This window comes from Setaria viridis, chromosome 5 (assembly GCF_005286985.2).
Source record: "Setaria viridis chromosome 5, Setaria_viridis_v4.0, whole genome shotgun sequence".
Taxonomy (NCBI): domain Eukaryota; kingdom Viridiplantae; phylum Streptophyta; class Magnoliopsida; order Poales; family Poaceae; genus Setaria; species Setaria viridis.
The window spans coordinates 24,216,662-24,233,656 of record NC_048267.2 but is presented as its reverse complement, the minus strand read 5'-3'; the positions used below and the strand labels follow the sequence as shown (position 1 = coordinate 24,233,656).

The window sequence follows — 16,995 nt, the reverse complement described above, 5'->3', positions numbered from 1 at the left end:
CGCCCGAGCAGCATGCGCCCGCTTCAGAGCTTCTCCGCCGCGTGGCTTGATCTCTCCGACGCCCGCCGCTTCGCCCAGCCGCCGGCCGCGACAGGATGGATTCCCACGCCCTCCTCCCCAATCGCAGCGGAAGCCCCTCTGCAACCCTTTCTGCATCGCCTCGTCTCACTCGCGCCCTCGTTGGCCGCGCCATGGTGCCCCGTCGCCGCCGTGGCAGAGTTTTGCCGTTGCTGTGTCAGACCGCCTCGCAACGCGCGCCCATCATCGTCTCGCCGGATACCCGGCTGCAAGCCCCGATGCCTTCCGGCTTTTCCACCTCTCCACAGTCGCGCCGCCCACGAACTCGCTACGCGACGATTCCTCCATCGCCAACCCCGACTCCAGCCGCGACAGCTCCTTTTCCGTCTTGCCAGAACTGTGCCCCGGCAAGCCGCTATTTCGCGCTCGCTTGCGCAGCCGCCGTTCGCCCTGTCACTTCGTCTGTTGCAACCTCGCTTGTAGCGCCGTTCTCCCTGTCACACCAATCAGATCCGCCGCTCGACGACGCCCGCCTCTGCCAAATCTCAACCCCGGCAAAACCGCGCTTGCGCCGCCTTGTCTCCAGTGCCCAATGGTCGAAGACGATATCTCCGAAGTCCTGTTCCGCCGCCCATCGTCGCTCAATCGCCACCATGGCAGCGCACTCCATCCTTTTCTTCCGGTCTTCGTGCTACTTCAACTCTCTCTCTTCCACACAACTATAAAAAGGAGTACCAGAGCCCTACCGGAGTTCCCTTCGCCATAGTTGCCTTGCCGCATCTTCCATTGTTTCGTGCTCAAGCGCTGCCACCTAAGTTCTTGAGGAACTCTCCTCTCCGCTCAACACTCGCCTTTCCCAATCCACCCAGCCGTCTTCTGCTCCGTGCTATGCTAGAGCTTCCTTGTTGCCCACAAGAAGCTTCGCCGCCGTCGGAGCACCACCGGACATCGCCACCGCCCAAGCCTTAGTGCTTAAGTCCTTCCACCCAAGTTTGTTCTTCCCGACCCCAAAGCTTCACCAGTAGGCCTAAAGGTAAACTGCTGACCCTTTTTCCATCTCACCCAACCCTGTCTGTTTCGCCCGACCCCTTTTTCCGTCTCGCCCGACCCTGTCTGTTCCGCCGACCCTTATCCGCCTCGCCCGAGGGCTCGGCTGTATCTGTTTCCTTGACCTGAGGGTATCTGTGTAAAAGATCGGGACTTCTCTGCGTTAAGTCTGAGGACCCCGAACACAATTATCCCTTAAAGTTTAAGGGTCAGATAACAAGTTTATCCCCATCCGACCCCTTTTATCTTGCTCTCCACCAACTAAAGTAAACTTCCCCCACTTTTTCTGTAGCTTTGCTACAAGTGTTCGAGCTTAAACTGCAAGTGTTGTTGAAATAACCGTCTAAACACTAACTCCTGCATTGCATTCGTGTAGAGTTACACCTCGCTGATGGCGTCTACGAGCTACACCTGGCGCCCGAAGATGGAGCTGTAGCTGAGCTGCCACTTCCAGAAGCCGAAGCCGCCCCAGCTGAAGACCAGTTTCCCTCCCCTCCGCTTCAAGGCTAGCCCCGGAGCATGAACCCAACTTCCTAAACTTACACATGCCTTCCTTCATTTGTATGTGCATTTAAGTACAGGAGTTGTTTGAAACCATAGATGCATGACTTAGTTCCCTTGATCTGAACACTAGTCTGACGAGTCCGAGTAGTTGCATTGCTTAATAGGACTCGGTAAAAGTCAAGTAATTTCCTGTCACTCGCGAGTTATAGGAGTTGGTTGTTCTCCTTCTGTTACAACTATAAGGACGACGGACGGGGCAGGGTTTTGGTTAACTTTTTTGGTGGTCGGCTGATCACCCCGTCCGTCTATGGAATCTGTTAAGGCCCGACAGTGGTGGTGTTCGTGATCAAGTGTTTGAAAGTACTAACCTCATACTCAGTATGGGATGGGGAAGCCTAGTACCTGATTGAACCTAGACATGAGCGGTCCCCCCACTGTCCTTGGAACGAAGTTCCCCTGCGGCCGCACATGGTGGCAAGTGTGGTCACAGAACGACAGAGGCCGGGTCTGTGGAACCTTGCACCAATGGAAGTGGGCCCGACACGGGTTAGGGAATTGATGGGGAAGGCTGACATAGGAAGCGACCCTCGGTGGTGCGCGGATGTCGTGAGGTTAGGTTCACCATGCATGGTTAAAGAACTCAAATCGATTCGTCTGCCTCTCACAGTTTGAGACTGCTTGATCATAATGTCACACTGAGTAATAAAGGAATCTGATGATGACACGGTCTTGATGTTGAGCTTATATACATAAAGTTGGATCTATGCTTGCTTAGAATAAGTTGCCAACATAGACTAGTTAATGAACTAGAATCTGAGCTAAAACTTGAAAAATAAGGACCCAACATAGTCGCTTTTGGCAAACAAAACCCCTCAGCCAAAGAACCTTGCATGTCTAGACGTGGTGGAGTAGTTTTACCACCGGTCAGTTAAGTCTTGTTGAGCTTAGAAGCTTAGCCTTGTTGTGGCTTCTCTTTTCAGGTGAAGTTGCAGCCTCTGAGCTTGCTGCTGGCACTTGGCCACCCCAGCTCCCTCCGGGTTGGACGGTCGAGTGGGATCCTTCCTCGAACGGCGGGGAATGGGATCATTGATGTCCTGGCTGGCCTCACCAGGGACGTCCGACCCCGACGAGTAGCTTCCGCTTGTTTATATCTTCTGTTGTTTTCTTCCGAACTTGTAAAACTCTGATTTTTAACCAAGTGTGCAACAACTTGTTAATCTAATGATGGACCTGTTGTATTCTCTGGAACCACTCACCTTCGTGTGGGTTATGCTAACTCGGTACTGTCAAGTGGTTAAATCGGATGAAATCCGACGGCACATTGAGTTAACTTGGTTAAGGCATGAGGATCGCATGTCAGGCGACTTAACCGTGCCTTAGTTAAGTTAACCCGAGGTGGTTCCGCCACAGTGGAACGCTAATAGGAGTGAAGGAAGATGATGTCAATATAATAGAGGAGGATAAAGGAGAGTTTTTCTCCATTATTAAGATTGAGAATAGAAGGGATAAGTTCAAGTAGGAAATTGTAAATGTTTATGGCCTAGTTAAAATAGAGAGAAAATATGATTTTGTATAGGAATTAAATTAGAAAATAGCTTCTATAACCAGTCCTTTTATAATAGGTGGAGACTTCAACATGATAAGGTATGTCTGGGAGAAATCATCAGATAATGTGGACTAGGGGTGGATGGATGCTTTCAATGGTTTTGTGATAGATAATGGAATTAAAGAAATGCTGAGGAAGGGATATAAGTTTACTTGGACTAACAAACAAATAAATCCTGTTATGAGTATTTTAGATAGATTGTTTGTAAGCCCAGAATGGGATCACCATCACAGGAGAGCATCTTGTGAATCTCTTACTAGAGTGGGATCGGACCATTCTCCAATAATTATGAATATAGATGATGCCAGACTAAAACAGCAGCATACTTTCAGATTTGATATGGCTTGGTTCACTCAAGAAGTGTTTAAATCCAGTTTTAAATAGAGATGGCTAGAGAGAGGGGAAGAAGGTATTTAGGACCATTGGAAAGAGATAAAAGCGGCCACAAGAAGGTTTTGTAAAGGTTGGGGAGTAGATTTTAATAGTAAGTTAAATAGAGATAAGAAAATGTTGTTAACAAAGCTTCAAGATCTAGATAGGGATGATAATTGTGGAGGATTGGATGTTAATCGGTGGCAGATAAGGTACGGCTTAGAGGAGTAACTAGAGCAAATATATAGATTTGAAGAACTACAATGGCAAAGAAGGAGTGGTGTGAAATGGATTTTGAAAGAAGATGCTAACAATGGGTACTTCCATGGAGTTGCCAATGGAAGGAAAAAGAAATGCTCTATTTTCTCACTTGAAGAGGGGGAGGCAGAGAGATTAGAGATGCAGCTGAAATTAGAAACCATGTTGAAAGTTACTACAAAGAGCTCTTTGGTTTAGAAGAGAAAGGATCAATAAACCTAAATGCAAATATGTGGGCCCAAAGTGGTAGAGTTATAGATGTGGAAGCATAGGAACTAATCAAACCTTTCACTATGAAAGAACTGGAAGATGCTCTGAAAGACATGGATGCAAATTCGTCACCTAGATCTGACGGAATGCCAGTGGGGTTTTATAGAGAGTATTGGCAAGATATCAAGGAAATCATCTTTGAAATGTTTCAAGAGTTACATAGAGGGGGGCTAAATCTCAGTAGGCTAAATTACGGCATGATATCCCTGATTCCAAAATTGAAGAAAGCAAACAACATCAAACAGTATAGACTGATCTATCTCCTCAATATGGATTACAAATGGTTTACAAAAGTACAAACTTTAAGGCTAACACCGTTTGCAGAGAAATTAATCAGCAAGACCCAAACTGCTTTCATACCAGGGAGATATATTTAAGAGGGTGTGGTAATCTTACATGAAGTGTTGACTGAGTTAAGAGTAAAGAAACTAAAAGGGGTAATCTTGAAATTGGACTTTGAAAAGGCATATGACAAGATTCACTGGAGTTTTATGATGGATGTGTTAAGGAAGAAGAATTTTCCTACTAAATGGATAGAATGGATGAAACAAATAGTGGAAGAGGGTAAAGTGGGGATAAACATAGGATCCCCTGGTAACTATTTCAATACATTCAAAGGCTTAAGGCAGGGAGATCCAATATCATCACTACACTTTAATTTGGTCAGTGATGCACTGGCAACAATGATAGACAATGCAAGGGAGGCGGGGGAAATTAAGGGGCTTGTTCCACATTTGGTATAGGGTGGCTTAACTCACTTACAGTATGCAGATGATACAATAATTTTCTTGGAGATGGATGATCAATCTATTATCGGTATTAAGTTCCTATTATGTTTTTTTGAAAACATGTCTGGACTGCGAATCAATTATCAAAAGAGTGAGGTTCTGGTTATTGGTGGATCTGATGAGGAACAAAGGTAGCTGAGTTGCTCAACTGCCAAATAGGATGTCTTCCTATGAAATTCCTTGGAATAATGGTTAATAACAAACATATGACTGTATCTGCTTTGGCTTATGTACATCAGAAAGTAGAGAAGAAATTACTAACATGGCAGAGTGTGGGATTATCTTCAAGAGGTAAGATGATCCTGATAGAATCAAGATTGAGCTCCATACCTAATTATACAATAGGTGTATACTTTCTACAAGAAGAGATACATCATAAGATTGATTCAGCAAGAGCAAACTTCTTTTGGCATGGACCTCAAATGAAAAAGAAGTATCATATGGCAAACTGGACAATGATGGCCACTCCTAATAAATTTGGAGGGCTAGGATTCACAAATAATAGAGTGATGAACAAGTGTCTTCCACATGTTGTTTGTGTCCTCTCCTTCCTTCCAAGGGTCCTCTTTGATTACCCTTTCCTTGGAGACCTCTAACGTCTCTTCTTTCAGTTTCCACCACTTTGTTCTTACAATCTTGGCTTGTTTATCCCTACGTGCGCGCATTTGAAAATGAAAGCCACAACCACAAGCTTATGTTGAGAAACAACACATTCCCCTGGTATCACATTGCAATCCAAGCATGCCCGTTTATCCTCTCTTCTTATGAGGATAAAGTCAATCTAGTTATAGTGTTAGCCACTACTAAAAGTCACTAAATGGGACTATCTCTTCCTAAAGAAAGTGTTCTCTATCATCAAGTCAAAAGCTATTGCAAAGTCCAAGACTTTCTCACCCTCCTAATTCCTACTACCATACCCAAAACCTCCATGAACCGCCTCAAAACCTGTACATGTTGTACCTACATGCCCATTAAGGGGGCGCTTGGATCCCTTGCCGGAACTTGCTTTGCTTAGCTAGGCAAGAAAACTAGTATTTGGTTTCTAGGCAAGCTTTTCTTCGAGTCTGTGACAGCAAGCTGTTTGCTTGCTTTTGAGGGGAGAGGGATTTCTGCTCGCCTGGGCAAGCAAGGCGAGCGCTGGCGAGTTGAGGTGAGGCTGGCCCAAGTACCAAGCACGCCCTAAGATCTCCTCCTATGAAACGCTTCTCGTTTGAAGGTATAGTTCTAATCAGGCTATCTAAATCCTCCTAGAATTGCCTCTTAGCACTCTCATCATGGCCTACTTGGGGGCATACACACTAATTGCGTTTAGGATCATATCACCAACGACAAGCCTAACTAAGATAATTCTATCCCCTTGCCTTCTCACGTCCACCACTCCATCCTTGAGGCTCTTGTCAATCAAAACTCCCACTCCATTTCTATTTGCAGCAGTCCCTATGTACCACAACTTGAAACCAGTAATGTCCATCTCCTTCACCTTTTGTCCCTTCCATTTAGTCTCTTGAACGCATAAGATGTTTACACGCCTCCTAGTTGATACGTCAACTAACTCTCTTAACTTAGCTATAAGAGACCCTACATTCCAACTACCTACACGAATCCTAGTTGGTTTAACTAGCTTCCTTGCCCTTTGTTGGCGGCTCTTAAGTACCAATTCTAGGTCGTCAACTCCTACATAAATACCGGAAAGATGAACACCAACCTAGTGGTAGGGGTTTATTACTAACCATTTTCACAAGGGTTGGTGAATATTTGTAGTTCGGCCGAACCACCTTTGACTCCGCTTGTGTCAGCTTCCATGTGGCGACTCCTGGTGACTTCTTGAAGGCGGTTGTGACCGTTTCACCAGGAGTTCCGTTTCGGAGCCTCAAATCCTGTTAGGTGACATAAGGAGAGGAGTTGGAGGAGAATAGTCCCTTAGGATGTTAGGAGCATCTCCACTCTCCGAAGGCACCTCCACACTATAAATAGGACCCCCTCTCACACATACCACTCAAGAGTAGAATTAGTGCTCCATTGCAAAGGCGAAGCGCTGCCTAGCTAGTGCTTAGAGTAGGAAGAGAGTGAGGGGTGTTCGGGAGGAGTGCCGAGGTGTCGGCACTCTCCTCTCAGCTTGTACCTCTACGGATGCTGGCTTCCTTCGAGTAAAGTAAGTTTGTATTCGTGATTTCTTCTTATAGTGTTATACTTGGTTCTTTTATGCATGAGTAGTCTTATATCCTTGCTATGTTTATATGCTTGGCTTATATGCTCGTACGCTAGTCATATACCTTTGCTATCATAGTATAGGATTGTAAGCTCTCATGTATGCCTTTAGAGCTTGATATAGTATACACTAGTAGTACTTATATTTGAGTGAGATCAGTTTTCTTACTCGCGGATTCGTCGCTTACAGAGTGCTATAGTTTGCTATGGGATACCAAACGTAGTTAGATTGCGGTAGTAATTAGTAGCGTAGACGTGGTGTATGGGCTAAGGGTTGTCCTTCGTTTGCCTTATATCCCACGGGCTGCTAGAGGTAGGCCGTAGGTGGTGACAACCCTATTGGTCCTTTGTGTCCACGTTCGGATATAGCGTAGAGCCGTTGGTCGAAGGCGCCAGACTCATTCAGGTAAGCCAGTGCCTGAAGCGAGTATTTGACCCGAGAGATCGACCTTTAACTCATCTATAGAGCTACCTATAGGAATCCTCTCTACCCTCACCACCTATCTTGGTGTATCCTTGGACCGACTAAACTAGTAGTTAGTACACACACGTTCCCTTGGATTCGATACCCTTAGAATACTCTGAGGTGAAAGCTACAACGGTATCCATGTGCTTGCGGATTTATTCACATTCGTTAAATATACCAACACCCTTCGCACCCGTCGAGAGAGATGTGAAAACCCTTGCTCATTTTTCATTACACCCGGACGCCGATGTAGCGCGCCACTAAGGAAATGACAACTCGATCCTTGCTCACTTGACACCATGCCTAGATCGTGACACGACGCGTCACCAAGAGGGAGATGAGGAGATGAACCGGCCCTTGCCCATTTAACATCATACCCAAGTTCCGATATGACATGTTGCTAAGAAGGTTACACCCCCAACAGATTTCTCTTGGGTTTCATCTCCATTAGGTTTAATGTTAGCTCACCAAGCCTATCACAACTCTCGTCCTTTACTAGGGTGAGACAACATAGGCGGAGTTGATGTACAAATGAATAATATGGAAAATTTTGCATACATGAACATCATTTAGCTTAATGGGCTCCAAATATTGCTCGAAGAATTGTCTCAAGCTTGATCCCTGCAAAGAAAGCATAATGCCAAAGTGTAAATGAGAGGCCACAATTTAATGGATCCAACAACAAACTGATATCCGTTGGTTTCTAAATGTGGTACTTGGCCGCATGAAGAAATTTGGTATTGGTGATTGCTATTCCTATTCCTATTGCAACTGCCAGTATTTTAATTAAAAAAATTGAGGAAGAATAGCCAATGTACATGTTTGCCAAAATTATATGTTCTACAGATTTCCAGGCGTATGAATTATATATTTCCATGTACCTCCTTTAGCCGCACCCAATCATCCCAATAAGTAAAATCTTGTCAAGGAAGAATTAGATGATAAAAGGTGGGGAAATAGCATACGTAGTAATAAATGATGTCTAGGCAACATTTGCTTTAGGCCACTTTGATGACAGTTCAATCCACGCCCAGGAAAGAAATCCGAGTGGTAAAGTGCTTCTACAAAATGTACATAGCAAAGTGAGTAGTATTCCCTCTATATAGAGAAAGGAATTTGAAAGTTGGACTATCATAGTACTAACGTGGATCGTTAACAAACAGCTTTTGGCCAGAAACAGCCATAATCATCCTTCCATGATGATTAGAATACAAGGAAGGTGATTGAGAAAATTACATATTGAATTCCTCTGTTTTCAAGTAGAAAGCATAATAATGTAATGTACTAGCCATTATCAAGTAATTTAGCTGCAGCCTCAAAGTAATAAAAAAAATCCAGGCCAATCTCTATGTCATTTATTAACAAATTATGAAAACGTGTTGGAACACAAAAATATATACTAATAAATGGCCAAAGGATAATCATAGATGTCGGACATTCTGAATGATTACTCGAGCAAGATTATGTTTAATGAATAGCTCATCCAAGGCCCACTTATAATGTTCTGAAAAAGTGCAAATGTTAGGAACCACATAAAACCCTTAAGTATACCGTACACCAGTTAAAAAGCACGTACTAGCAATCTTGTTGCATGCTGTCAATTCTCCTGGCCCCTTTCAGTTCTCACAGGTTCAAGGTTCTCACATGCTGCAACATATAAAAAAGCAAAAGAACCACAGAAAGTTTTAGCTAAATGAATCAATTACTGCTTTGCTTAGAAATCAGTTGAATAAATGAAGGGGGAAAAACATGCTACCATCCAGTGAATTTTATATTCTGTCAATTCTCATTTGTTTCCAACAAGGTAATTTAGTTTCACTCTCATTTAGCTCAGTGAAACACAGGCATCAGAGGTCTTTTGGTCTCTATTCTCTATTTTGTTCAAGAATCATTGTCATCATCACATTTGAGGTCCACACAAATATTGAACCCTAATGCTACCAAAATAATGCAAGAGTTTCCTCCATCAGAGCTATGTAAAATTACACAAGTGAACTGTTATGCTTCACATAACTGTATTTGAACAGCCCAAGGGGCAATATATAGAGTGCATAAGTGGAATAGGAAAAGGACTCTAGTGCTGAATGTGTAAACGATCCGATTACTCCTACTATGAACATCATCTCTCTGTGACAATGTCTAACAAGTTATGCTTCAGATATTACAAGAATGCAATGGATTGCATTCTGTAGGTAAATAAGCATCAAAGAGCTGTAAAAGACCAACAGAATATTTATTTCTGCACTTGCATATGTGTTATTTGTTTATAATCCAAATCTTTTTTCAAAGCTTCATTTGTTCCATCCTGTCACAAGAATACCAATGAAAAAATGGGAATCCCACACAATATGGATCCAACAACAGAAATTGCTATTGTCAGTACCTGAGATAAAAAATGGAAACTTTGAAGCAACTGATACTGATGTCTGATGCCTGGAACGAGTATTATCCATCACTCATTTAGAAAGGGGCTCTATGCACCAAGGCCAAGCTATGTTGAGCTAAACAGGGTTAAAAGTCGCAATGAAGAATGCAACTTAAATCTGTGTATTGGTACTATAGATGAGACAATAACACTAGGTATAAGTACCGATGATATTTTTCCCCTTTTGGACATTATTTAATGATTTAAATGGAACTCCACCCTCTATAGCATTATCTAGAGATTTTTCTTCAATAGAATAGTTGAAAGAAAAAACCTTAAAAATTGTATGTTTATGTTTGTTTTAAATTGTATTCTTTTTTGTATATATACAGTACTTAGCTTGCCAAACTTACAATTAACTTCCTCATCAAACTAGTGCCCTTTCGCATGTTTCGTCCTCTACAGCATTTGCTAACAGAATTTGATAATGCAGGAACCACTCAGCTCTGACCAGCAGATTTGGCCTCAGCATCCTATGTCAGACCAGAACGAAATGTTGCCTCCAGTATGACCTTGTAACACCATCACTGTTGGAAATGGATGCATCACGCACGCATATTGAGCAATCATGTAGACCACTCAATAAGAAGTATCAAGCTGGTGCCTTTCATAACAGATGCCAGCAACTTAGCCAGAGCTTTTTGAAAGCCCATAGATAATAGATCGACAAGTCTCACTGTTTGGAACAAAACCCAACTCTAGCATCCGGTCCTGCAGTGCTAGTAACTCTGCCGTGCTCCTAGTCTCGCAGTAAGCCCTCATCAATGCATTATAGCTCTCATTACAGTGGATATGAAAATCGAGCACGAACGACTTTACAATTAGTGCTGCTCTATCAAGGTCACCTTCCTTGCAGAAGCCACAAACCAAGGCAGCACAAATGGCCTCGTTCAGTTGGGAACCCGACTCAATCATCTCCACCATCACTGACTGACCATCCAAGCTCCTTCCCAATCTGCAAAGGCAGGTTATGAGTGCCCAGTAAGTGTCGTAGTCTGGTTTCACTTCTCTGGAGATCATCTCAACCTTGACATCCAAAGCCTCCTTTGGATTGTCACATCGGCAGAAGCAGTCCACAATCATATTGTACATCTGCAATCTAGGACTGTGCCCATCCTCTATCATCCACTGCAGCAAACCCCTCGCAGCATTAGGGCGCATATCGTCGCACAATGCACCAATCAAACAGCTATAACTCTGCGATGGGATGACAACGCCATATTTCCTCAGTGGAGCTACCATGTTCAAGCAGGTCAGCAGCTTCCCAAATTTTACATGATGCTCAATCACAACCCTGATAGCGAATGCTACCGCTGAGAGCCCACTCCCAACCATCTCCATCAGCAGCGACCTCGTCTCCCTTAGTCGCCCCTCATTACAGTACCCTGCGATCAGAACACTATAAGCAACAGCATCAGGGCACAAACCACTCTGCACCATCCTGTCAAACATCCGGCGAGCATCGTTCAGCCTCCAGGCCTTGCACAGCCCGTCTATCAGAATTGTGTGTGAGACCAAATCTGGCGGCACGCGCCTGTGCGGCATTACATCAAACAGGCGCAGCGCCTCCTGCAGCCTCCCCCTGCGGCAGTAGCCCGAGAGGAGGGTGTTGTACGTCACCACGTCCGGCTCGAACCCTTGCTCCTCCAGCTCCTCGAGGAACCCCTGCGCGCGCTCGGCGTCCTCCGCGCGGCAGAGCGCGGCGACAAGGATGTTGAATGTGCGCGCGTCGGGCCGCACCCCAGCGCGGCGCATGGTCGCGCGCGCGGCCCAGAGCTCATCGAACCGCCCCGCGCGGGAGAGCGCGGCGAGGAGTGCATTGAAGGCGGCGGCGTCGGGGGGCGCGCCCGCGGCGGCCGCGCGGAGGGCGGCGCGGAACGCGTCCCGGAGGCGGGCATGGCGGAGGAGGGCCTTGACGAGGAGGCCTGGGAGGGAAGGGTGAGGCGCGGTGGGGGACGCGAGGAGGAGCGTGGGCAGCGCGTCGTGGCCCGGGTGGAGGCGGACGAGGTGGGAGAGCGCGTCGAGCGCGTGGGAGAAGAGGCGGGAGGAGGCGAGCGAGCGCGCGAGGAAAGCGAGGTGCGGAGGCGAGGGCTGGAGCGGGGGCGGGAGCGCGAGGAGGAAGCGGAGGGTGTGGAGCGGGTGGGAGTGGCCAGCGCGGAGCACGACGGCGGTGAGCTCGTCGTGGCCGAGGTATGGGAGCAGGCGGGTGAGGTCGACGGGCTTGGCCTCGTCAGCGTCGTCCGCGGCTGCGGCGAGGTGCGTGGCGACGAGGTCTACGACGGCGACGTGGGGGTTGAGGGCGCGCGGGAGGAGCGATGTCAAGGTGCTCGACGGAATGCGCGCCACGGCCTTAGACATGGCTTCGGGCGCGTGTGCGGAGCGTCGTCGTGGCATCAAGCGTCAAGGGCAGAGCCACTAGAAACCGAACCCTCCGCACTGTCACAATGACATGTGGGACCAACTAGTCAGCCACGGAGCATAAAGAGAGATTTCATCTCAATTCTCAGTTCTCACATATTTCAGAATTTAACACCCAATTCGCGTGCCTTCCAAAATTTGACACTTGACATGCGAATTCTTTCGGTTCAGGTGTTTTCTTCCCTTTTCTCTATTTCCCTCCTTTTCTTTTTTCTTTTCGATTTCTATCACATGTGAGAAGTCAATTTTGCCCCTGTTCTTATCCTCACACGCTCCTGCTCCTCCATTGTGCCGGTGCCTGCACAGGCCAGTTGCACCGCCGTGGGCGCGCGTCATGGATGGCTTCGTCCGCCCCCTCGCTTCTCATGAAGGCTGCGAGCCCTCAGCAGCAGTGCAGCCTAGCGGTGCTTGCGTGTTGGTCTGAAAATCCAAAGTCCCTCTGCTGCTCCTTTCTCCACCGAGGTAGGACCAAGATCCAAGTTGAGTCAGCACCAAAATCCAAGCTCAAGTCCCATTAATGTCTCTCTCTGCTCCTTCCATGCACACTCAATTAGCAAGCTGCAAAGCAACACAGCAAGCAGCTGCACTGCAAGCATCGCATATTGGCCCTCACGCGGGTGTACAGGCTTGTGGCGCAGTCCGGCCCAAGCGCGACACCTCAACGAGCAGGGGAAGACCGTGCGCCGGCGCTAGTGGATGGGATGGCGGGCGTCCCGACAAGTGCCTTTGCCCCGCGGCGCTGCCGAGTGGCGGGCTCCAGGTAAGTATCTCCTCTGCTGCCGGCGACGCGAAACGGCGTTGCGGGTGGCGCGACTGAGTTCGTCGCTTCCGTTCTTCAATCGAACGTCGTGATCATGGGGAGACGCGGGCGAGGCTCGGACTCACCTGTGCCGGCGAGCCATGGGCAGCGGGGAGCCTCGGCACGGGCGGCGGGACGGCGACGGAGCCTCTCGATCGGTTCTGGCGAAAGGATAACGTGCAGGGGCAAAACGGTACAGGAAAAGAAGAAGAAAAGAAATAAAATGAAATAAATGAGGGAAACACGTGAACTGAAATAATTCGCGTATCCGGTGTCAAATTTTGGGAGGCACGTGAATTGGGTGTCAAATTCTTGAATCGACACCCAAATAGTGAAATCTTTAGAGTACAAACCCCATTCTCCGCGACATTTAAACGAATTCACCCTCTCACTGATAAATGGGACCATCTGAGTCACTAGAGCGGGGTAGGACGACAAATGGGTTGCCATTCACATCCTTTGTAAGGATGGCTATAGTTAATTATTCCCCGTTCTATAGATGTATATTCGGGCCGCCCGGCTCGATCCGGCACGGGCTAGGCAGGGCCCGTTAATTTTCGTGCCGGGCCTGGCCCGTCACAACGACTCCGTCGTGCCATGCCGTGCGCCGGCATGGGCCTCACCAGTGGTCAAGCACGGGCCCGTAAGGTCTTTTTCGTGCCGGGCTGACCCGAAGAGCTCGGGCGGCTTCGGGCCACGCGAGGCACGGCGGGCCGCCGCCGCTACGATCCCCTCGCGCCGCCGCCAGGGGCCCTACCGTGCCATCGCTGCCGTCCACCCGCGCCATCGATGCCGTCCACCCGTGCCGCCACCGGCCTCCAGCACCGTCGCTGCCGTCCCCCCGCGCCGTTGTTCCCTGCCCCCCGGCGCTGCTGCCCCCTCGCGCCGCCGCCGCCGCTATTGTCCTCCCGCGCCGCCGCCGCCGCTCCCTGGACCCCGCGCTACCGCCGCGGTCGCCTCACACCACCGCCGCTGCCGTCCCCCCGCGTCGCTGCTCCCCAGCCCCCAACACCGCCATCCCCTAACGACGCCGCTCCCCAGCCCCCCACGCCTCCATCTCCTCGTGCCGCCGCTCACTGGCCCTGCGCCGTCGATGGGGAAGATGCGAGAGATGTGTGGAGGATTGGAGTCTGGAGGTTGACGGGAGGTTGAAGATGCGGTGGACAGTAGATGTGGTGGGCAGGGCAGTAGATAGGAGAGGATGGGGTAATGGCCTGACGGGTGGGAGTTAAACGCAGATAGCATTTTTGCTGCTGTTGGGCCGGTAGAGAGGAGGTTAACGGGTCATTTCGGACCCGATGCTAAAATCATGCCGGGCCGTGCTGCGCGTCGGGCCGAGAAACCAGCCCACGCCCGGCACGAGCCATCAGGTTGGGCCAGCCCGAGCCCGAAGAGTTACGGGCCGGACTGGGCTTGAGACGGGCAAAAAAAAACTGGGCTTCGTGCTGGGCTGTCGGGCTGCGGGCTGCACGCCCGTTCTCCTGCTTTTCTCTCTGCTATCGGGTGGGCGCCGCCGCCACGAGCGAGAGAGAGGGAGTCAGAGGAAGTGAGAGATGAGCCTGCAGATTCCGGCGAGATCGGGCGCCCTCCGCCGCCTCCTTCTCCTGGGCGGCGTGGGGGGGCTCCCGCGCCTCTACTCCACGGGCGACCGCCGCCGCCGGGTGATCCGCGAGGCGCAGAAGGACGAGGAGGATGAAGCGTTCCTCCGCACCCTCAACTTCGGCGCCGACCCCGAGAACAACCCCCTCCCCCCCCCGCCGAGGCGTGGCAGGGGAGGCCCCGACGCCTCTGCTTCCGCTGGTAGGCAGCCGCAGCCGCAGCAGGAGCGACCCGAGCGGAGCGCGCAGAAGGCCGTCGGCGAGACGCTGCTGGAGAAGCTGAAGCTGGGCGATGGCCCCTCTGGCGCCGCCGCTACGGGAGCCGGGGCCGAGCGGAAGCAGCCTGAGGATGAGCCGGCGCCGGCGCAGCCGGTGGACGTGGACGAGATCTTCCGGAAGATGAAGGAGACCGGGCTTATCCCCAACGCCGTCTCGATGCTCGACGGGCTGTGCAAGAACGGGTTGGTGCAGGACGCCATGAAGCTGTTCGGCTTAATGCGGGAAAAGGGCGCCATCCCGGAGGTCGTCATCTACACCGCTGTCGTTGAGGCCTTCTGCAAGGTGGCCAAGCTCGACGACGCCGTGAGGATCTTCAGGAAGATGCAGGGGAATGGAGTCATCCCGAATGCATTCAGCTACTGGCTCCTGATACAAGGTCTGTACAAGGGGGGCAGGCTGGATGATGCGATTGGGTTCTGTGTGGAGATGTTCGAGGCTGGGCTTGCCCCGAATGCTGAGACGTTTGTGGGCTTGGTTGATGCGGTGTGCAAGAAGAAGGGGGTGGATGAGGGTGAGAAGCTTGTGAGGAGCTTCCAGGATAGGAATTTTGCTATTGATGAGAAGTCCATCAGGGAGCACCTAGACAAGAAAGGCCCGTTCTCACCAGTGGTGTGGGAGGTGATCTTTGGGAAGAGGAAATCAGGTCGACCTTTCTGATATCTGCCAGAAAGTAGTATGTGCACATTTTCATCATTTTGTTAGCCTTGCAGTGATGAGTTCTCAAGAGTTAGCTTGCTTCCGTGGTTAAACAAAATGGCTACTATGCTGTTTTATATGGAATCGACCATTGTGGAGATCTGTATGCAGTTTTTTTACATGCAATTTACCACCATTTATTCAACTGCCCCCATAAAGACATACTTACCGCATATGAGCAATTGCTTTGTTATGTTGTTTCTAGTTGAAGACAATGAGTTGCTATTTTCACTGTATTTTGACTATTGGCAAATTAAGTGCTCAGATACAGCTTCTTTGTCATCTTGTTGCTACTTCGAGACAGTGACTTGATAGTTTGAGGGTAATCCTGTTGCTCATTCGAGACATGAAGATAGTGACATCATAAACACAATTTGATGACTGGTAGCTTTCATGCATGATGAACAAACTTGAAACTTGGAAGAACTAGTTGGGGATAGAAGGGTTCTGAATCAGGTTTTTTAAGACTAAAGAGCTTGAATCGGCTGGTTAAATAGCTTGAGCTAGCTTGTTTGCCTCACCAGCAAAACATGTTTCATTTTCAACTTAAAAGCATAGTTGCTACTGGTGTTTTAAGGTGATAAGGGTAAAGCTTAGGCACTTAAAGTGAAGTGGTAAGGTGAGGCATTGTGAGGCCATACTCATACAAATTGGTCAGCATTTTAGCAGCACATACATATATATCAGACACACAAAAAAGGAAAATGGTAAGGTACATAGGTCACTATGGCACTACTACCCATTCCTATCCTCTGGCCTAGCTGTTCAGTTCTACTTTTCAATACAGATCTCTGTAGAATGCAACAGAAACTGCCTTCTTATTGGTATTAGAACTGATCTGTCAACGGTAGCATGCTCTTATTGTCATTAAACTTATGTTTAAAAGGAGTAAAACTTTTGTTAATATCAAAGAGGGAGAAAAAAACAGTTGACTTCTGTGAAGTTACTGAATGCTTCATAGTATAACTTTCACAGTTTCATGTTGCATCCAAATTTGGTTAAGTGACAAGAGGGGGCCTGTATTCCTAAACATGACAGTACCATTGACTCTTGTTTTCACAATTGGGTTAACATTTCTCATCAGAGAAGCTCAGCCTGGGGATGTGTGTTTCTTGACATTCACTTCCTAAATATGCTTTACCTTTTTAGGCAGAAAAGTGAGTGTATTCTTTCCTTGAAATTTGTTTTTCTGATGCACAATGTATAAGTGGAGGGCTAATGTTTGGAGGCCTGTATAATGTTC

The 16,995-nt window shown here is 48.3% G+C and overlaps 2 protein-coding genes across 4 annotated transcripts; one reads left to right on the top strand and one right to left on the bottom strand.

The window, feature by feature from the left end:
• Positions 1-7,875: 7,875 nt before the first annotated feature.
• LOC117854443 (uncharacterized) lies at positions 7,876-12,487 on the bottom strand. 3 transcript variants are annotated; one of them, XM_034736632.1, is made up of 4 exons: positions 9,921-12,487; positions 9,114-9,184; positions 8,503-8,598; positions 7,876-8,158 (listed from the first exon to the last, which is right to left on the bottom strand). In XM_034736632.1, the coding sequence occupies exon 1, from the start codon at positions 12,354-12,356 to the stop codon at positions 10,590-10,592; it is 1,767 nt and encodes a 588-aa protein (XP_034592523.1). In that variant the 5' UTR covers positions 12,357-12,487; the 3' UTR covers positions 7,876-8,158; positions 8,503-8,598; positions 9,114-9,184; positions 9,921-10,589. The 3 variants fall into 3 exon arrangements, with proteins under 3 accessions (XP_034592523.1, XP_034592522.1, XP_034592520.1); XM_034736631.1 differs by having other exon boundaries at positions 10,316-12,487; XM_034736629.1 differs by having other exon boundaries at positions 9,114-12,487.
• A 1,770-nt stretch (positions 12,488-14,257) lies between these two features.
• On the top strand, positions 14,258-16,034 carry LOC117859168 (uncharacterized). Its single transcript, XM_034742370.2, has one exon. The coding sequence runs from the start codon at positions 14,733-14,735 to the stop codon at positions 15,711-15,713; it is 981 nt and encodes a 326-aa protein (XP_034598261.1). The 5' UTR covers positions 14,258-14,732; the 3' UTR covers positions 15,714-16,034.
• The last annotated feature ends 961 nt before the right edge of the window (positions 16,035-16,995 follow it).

Excerpts from the sequence above, each read along its gene's own strand:
- LOC117854443 (XM_034736629.1), bottom strand. The coding sequence starts at position 12,356 with ATGCCACGACGACGCTCCGCACACGCGCCCGAAGCCATGTCTAAGGCC.
- LOC117859168 (XM_034742370.2), top strand. The coding sequence starts at position 14,733 with ATGAGCCTGCAGATTCCGGCGAGATCGGGCGCCCTCCGCCGCCTCCTT.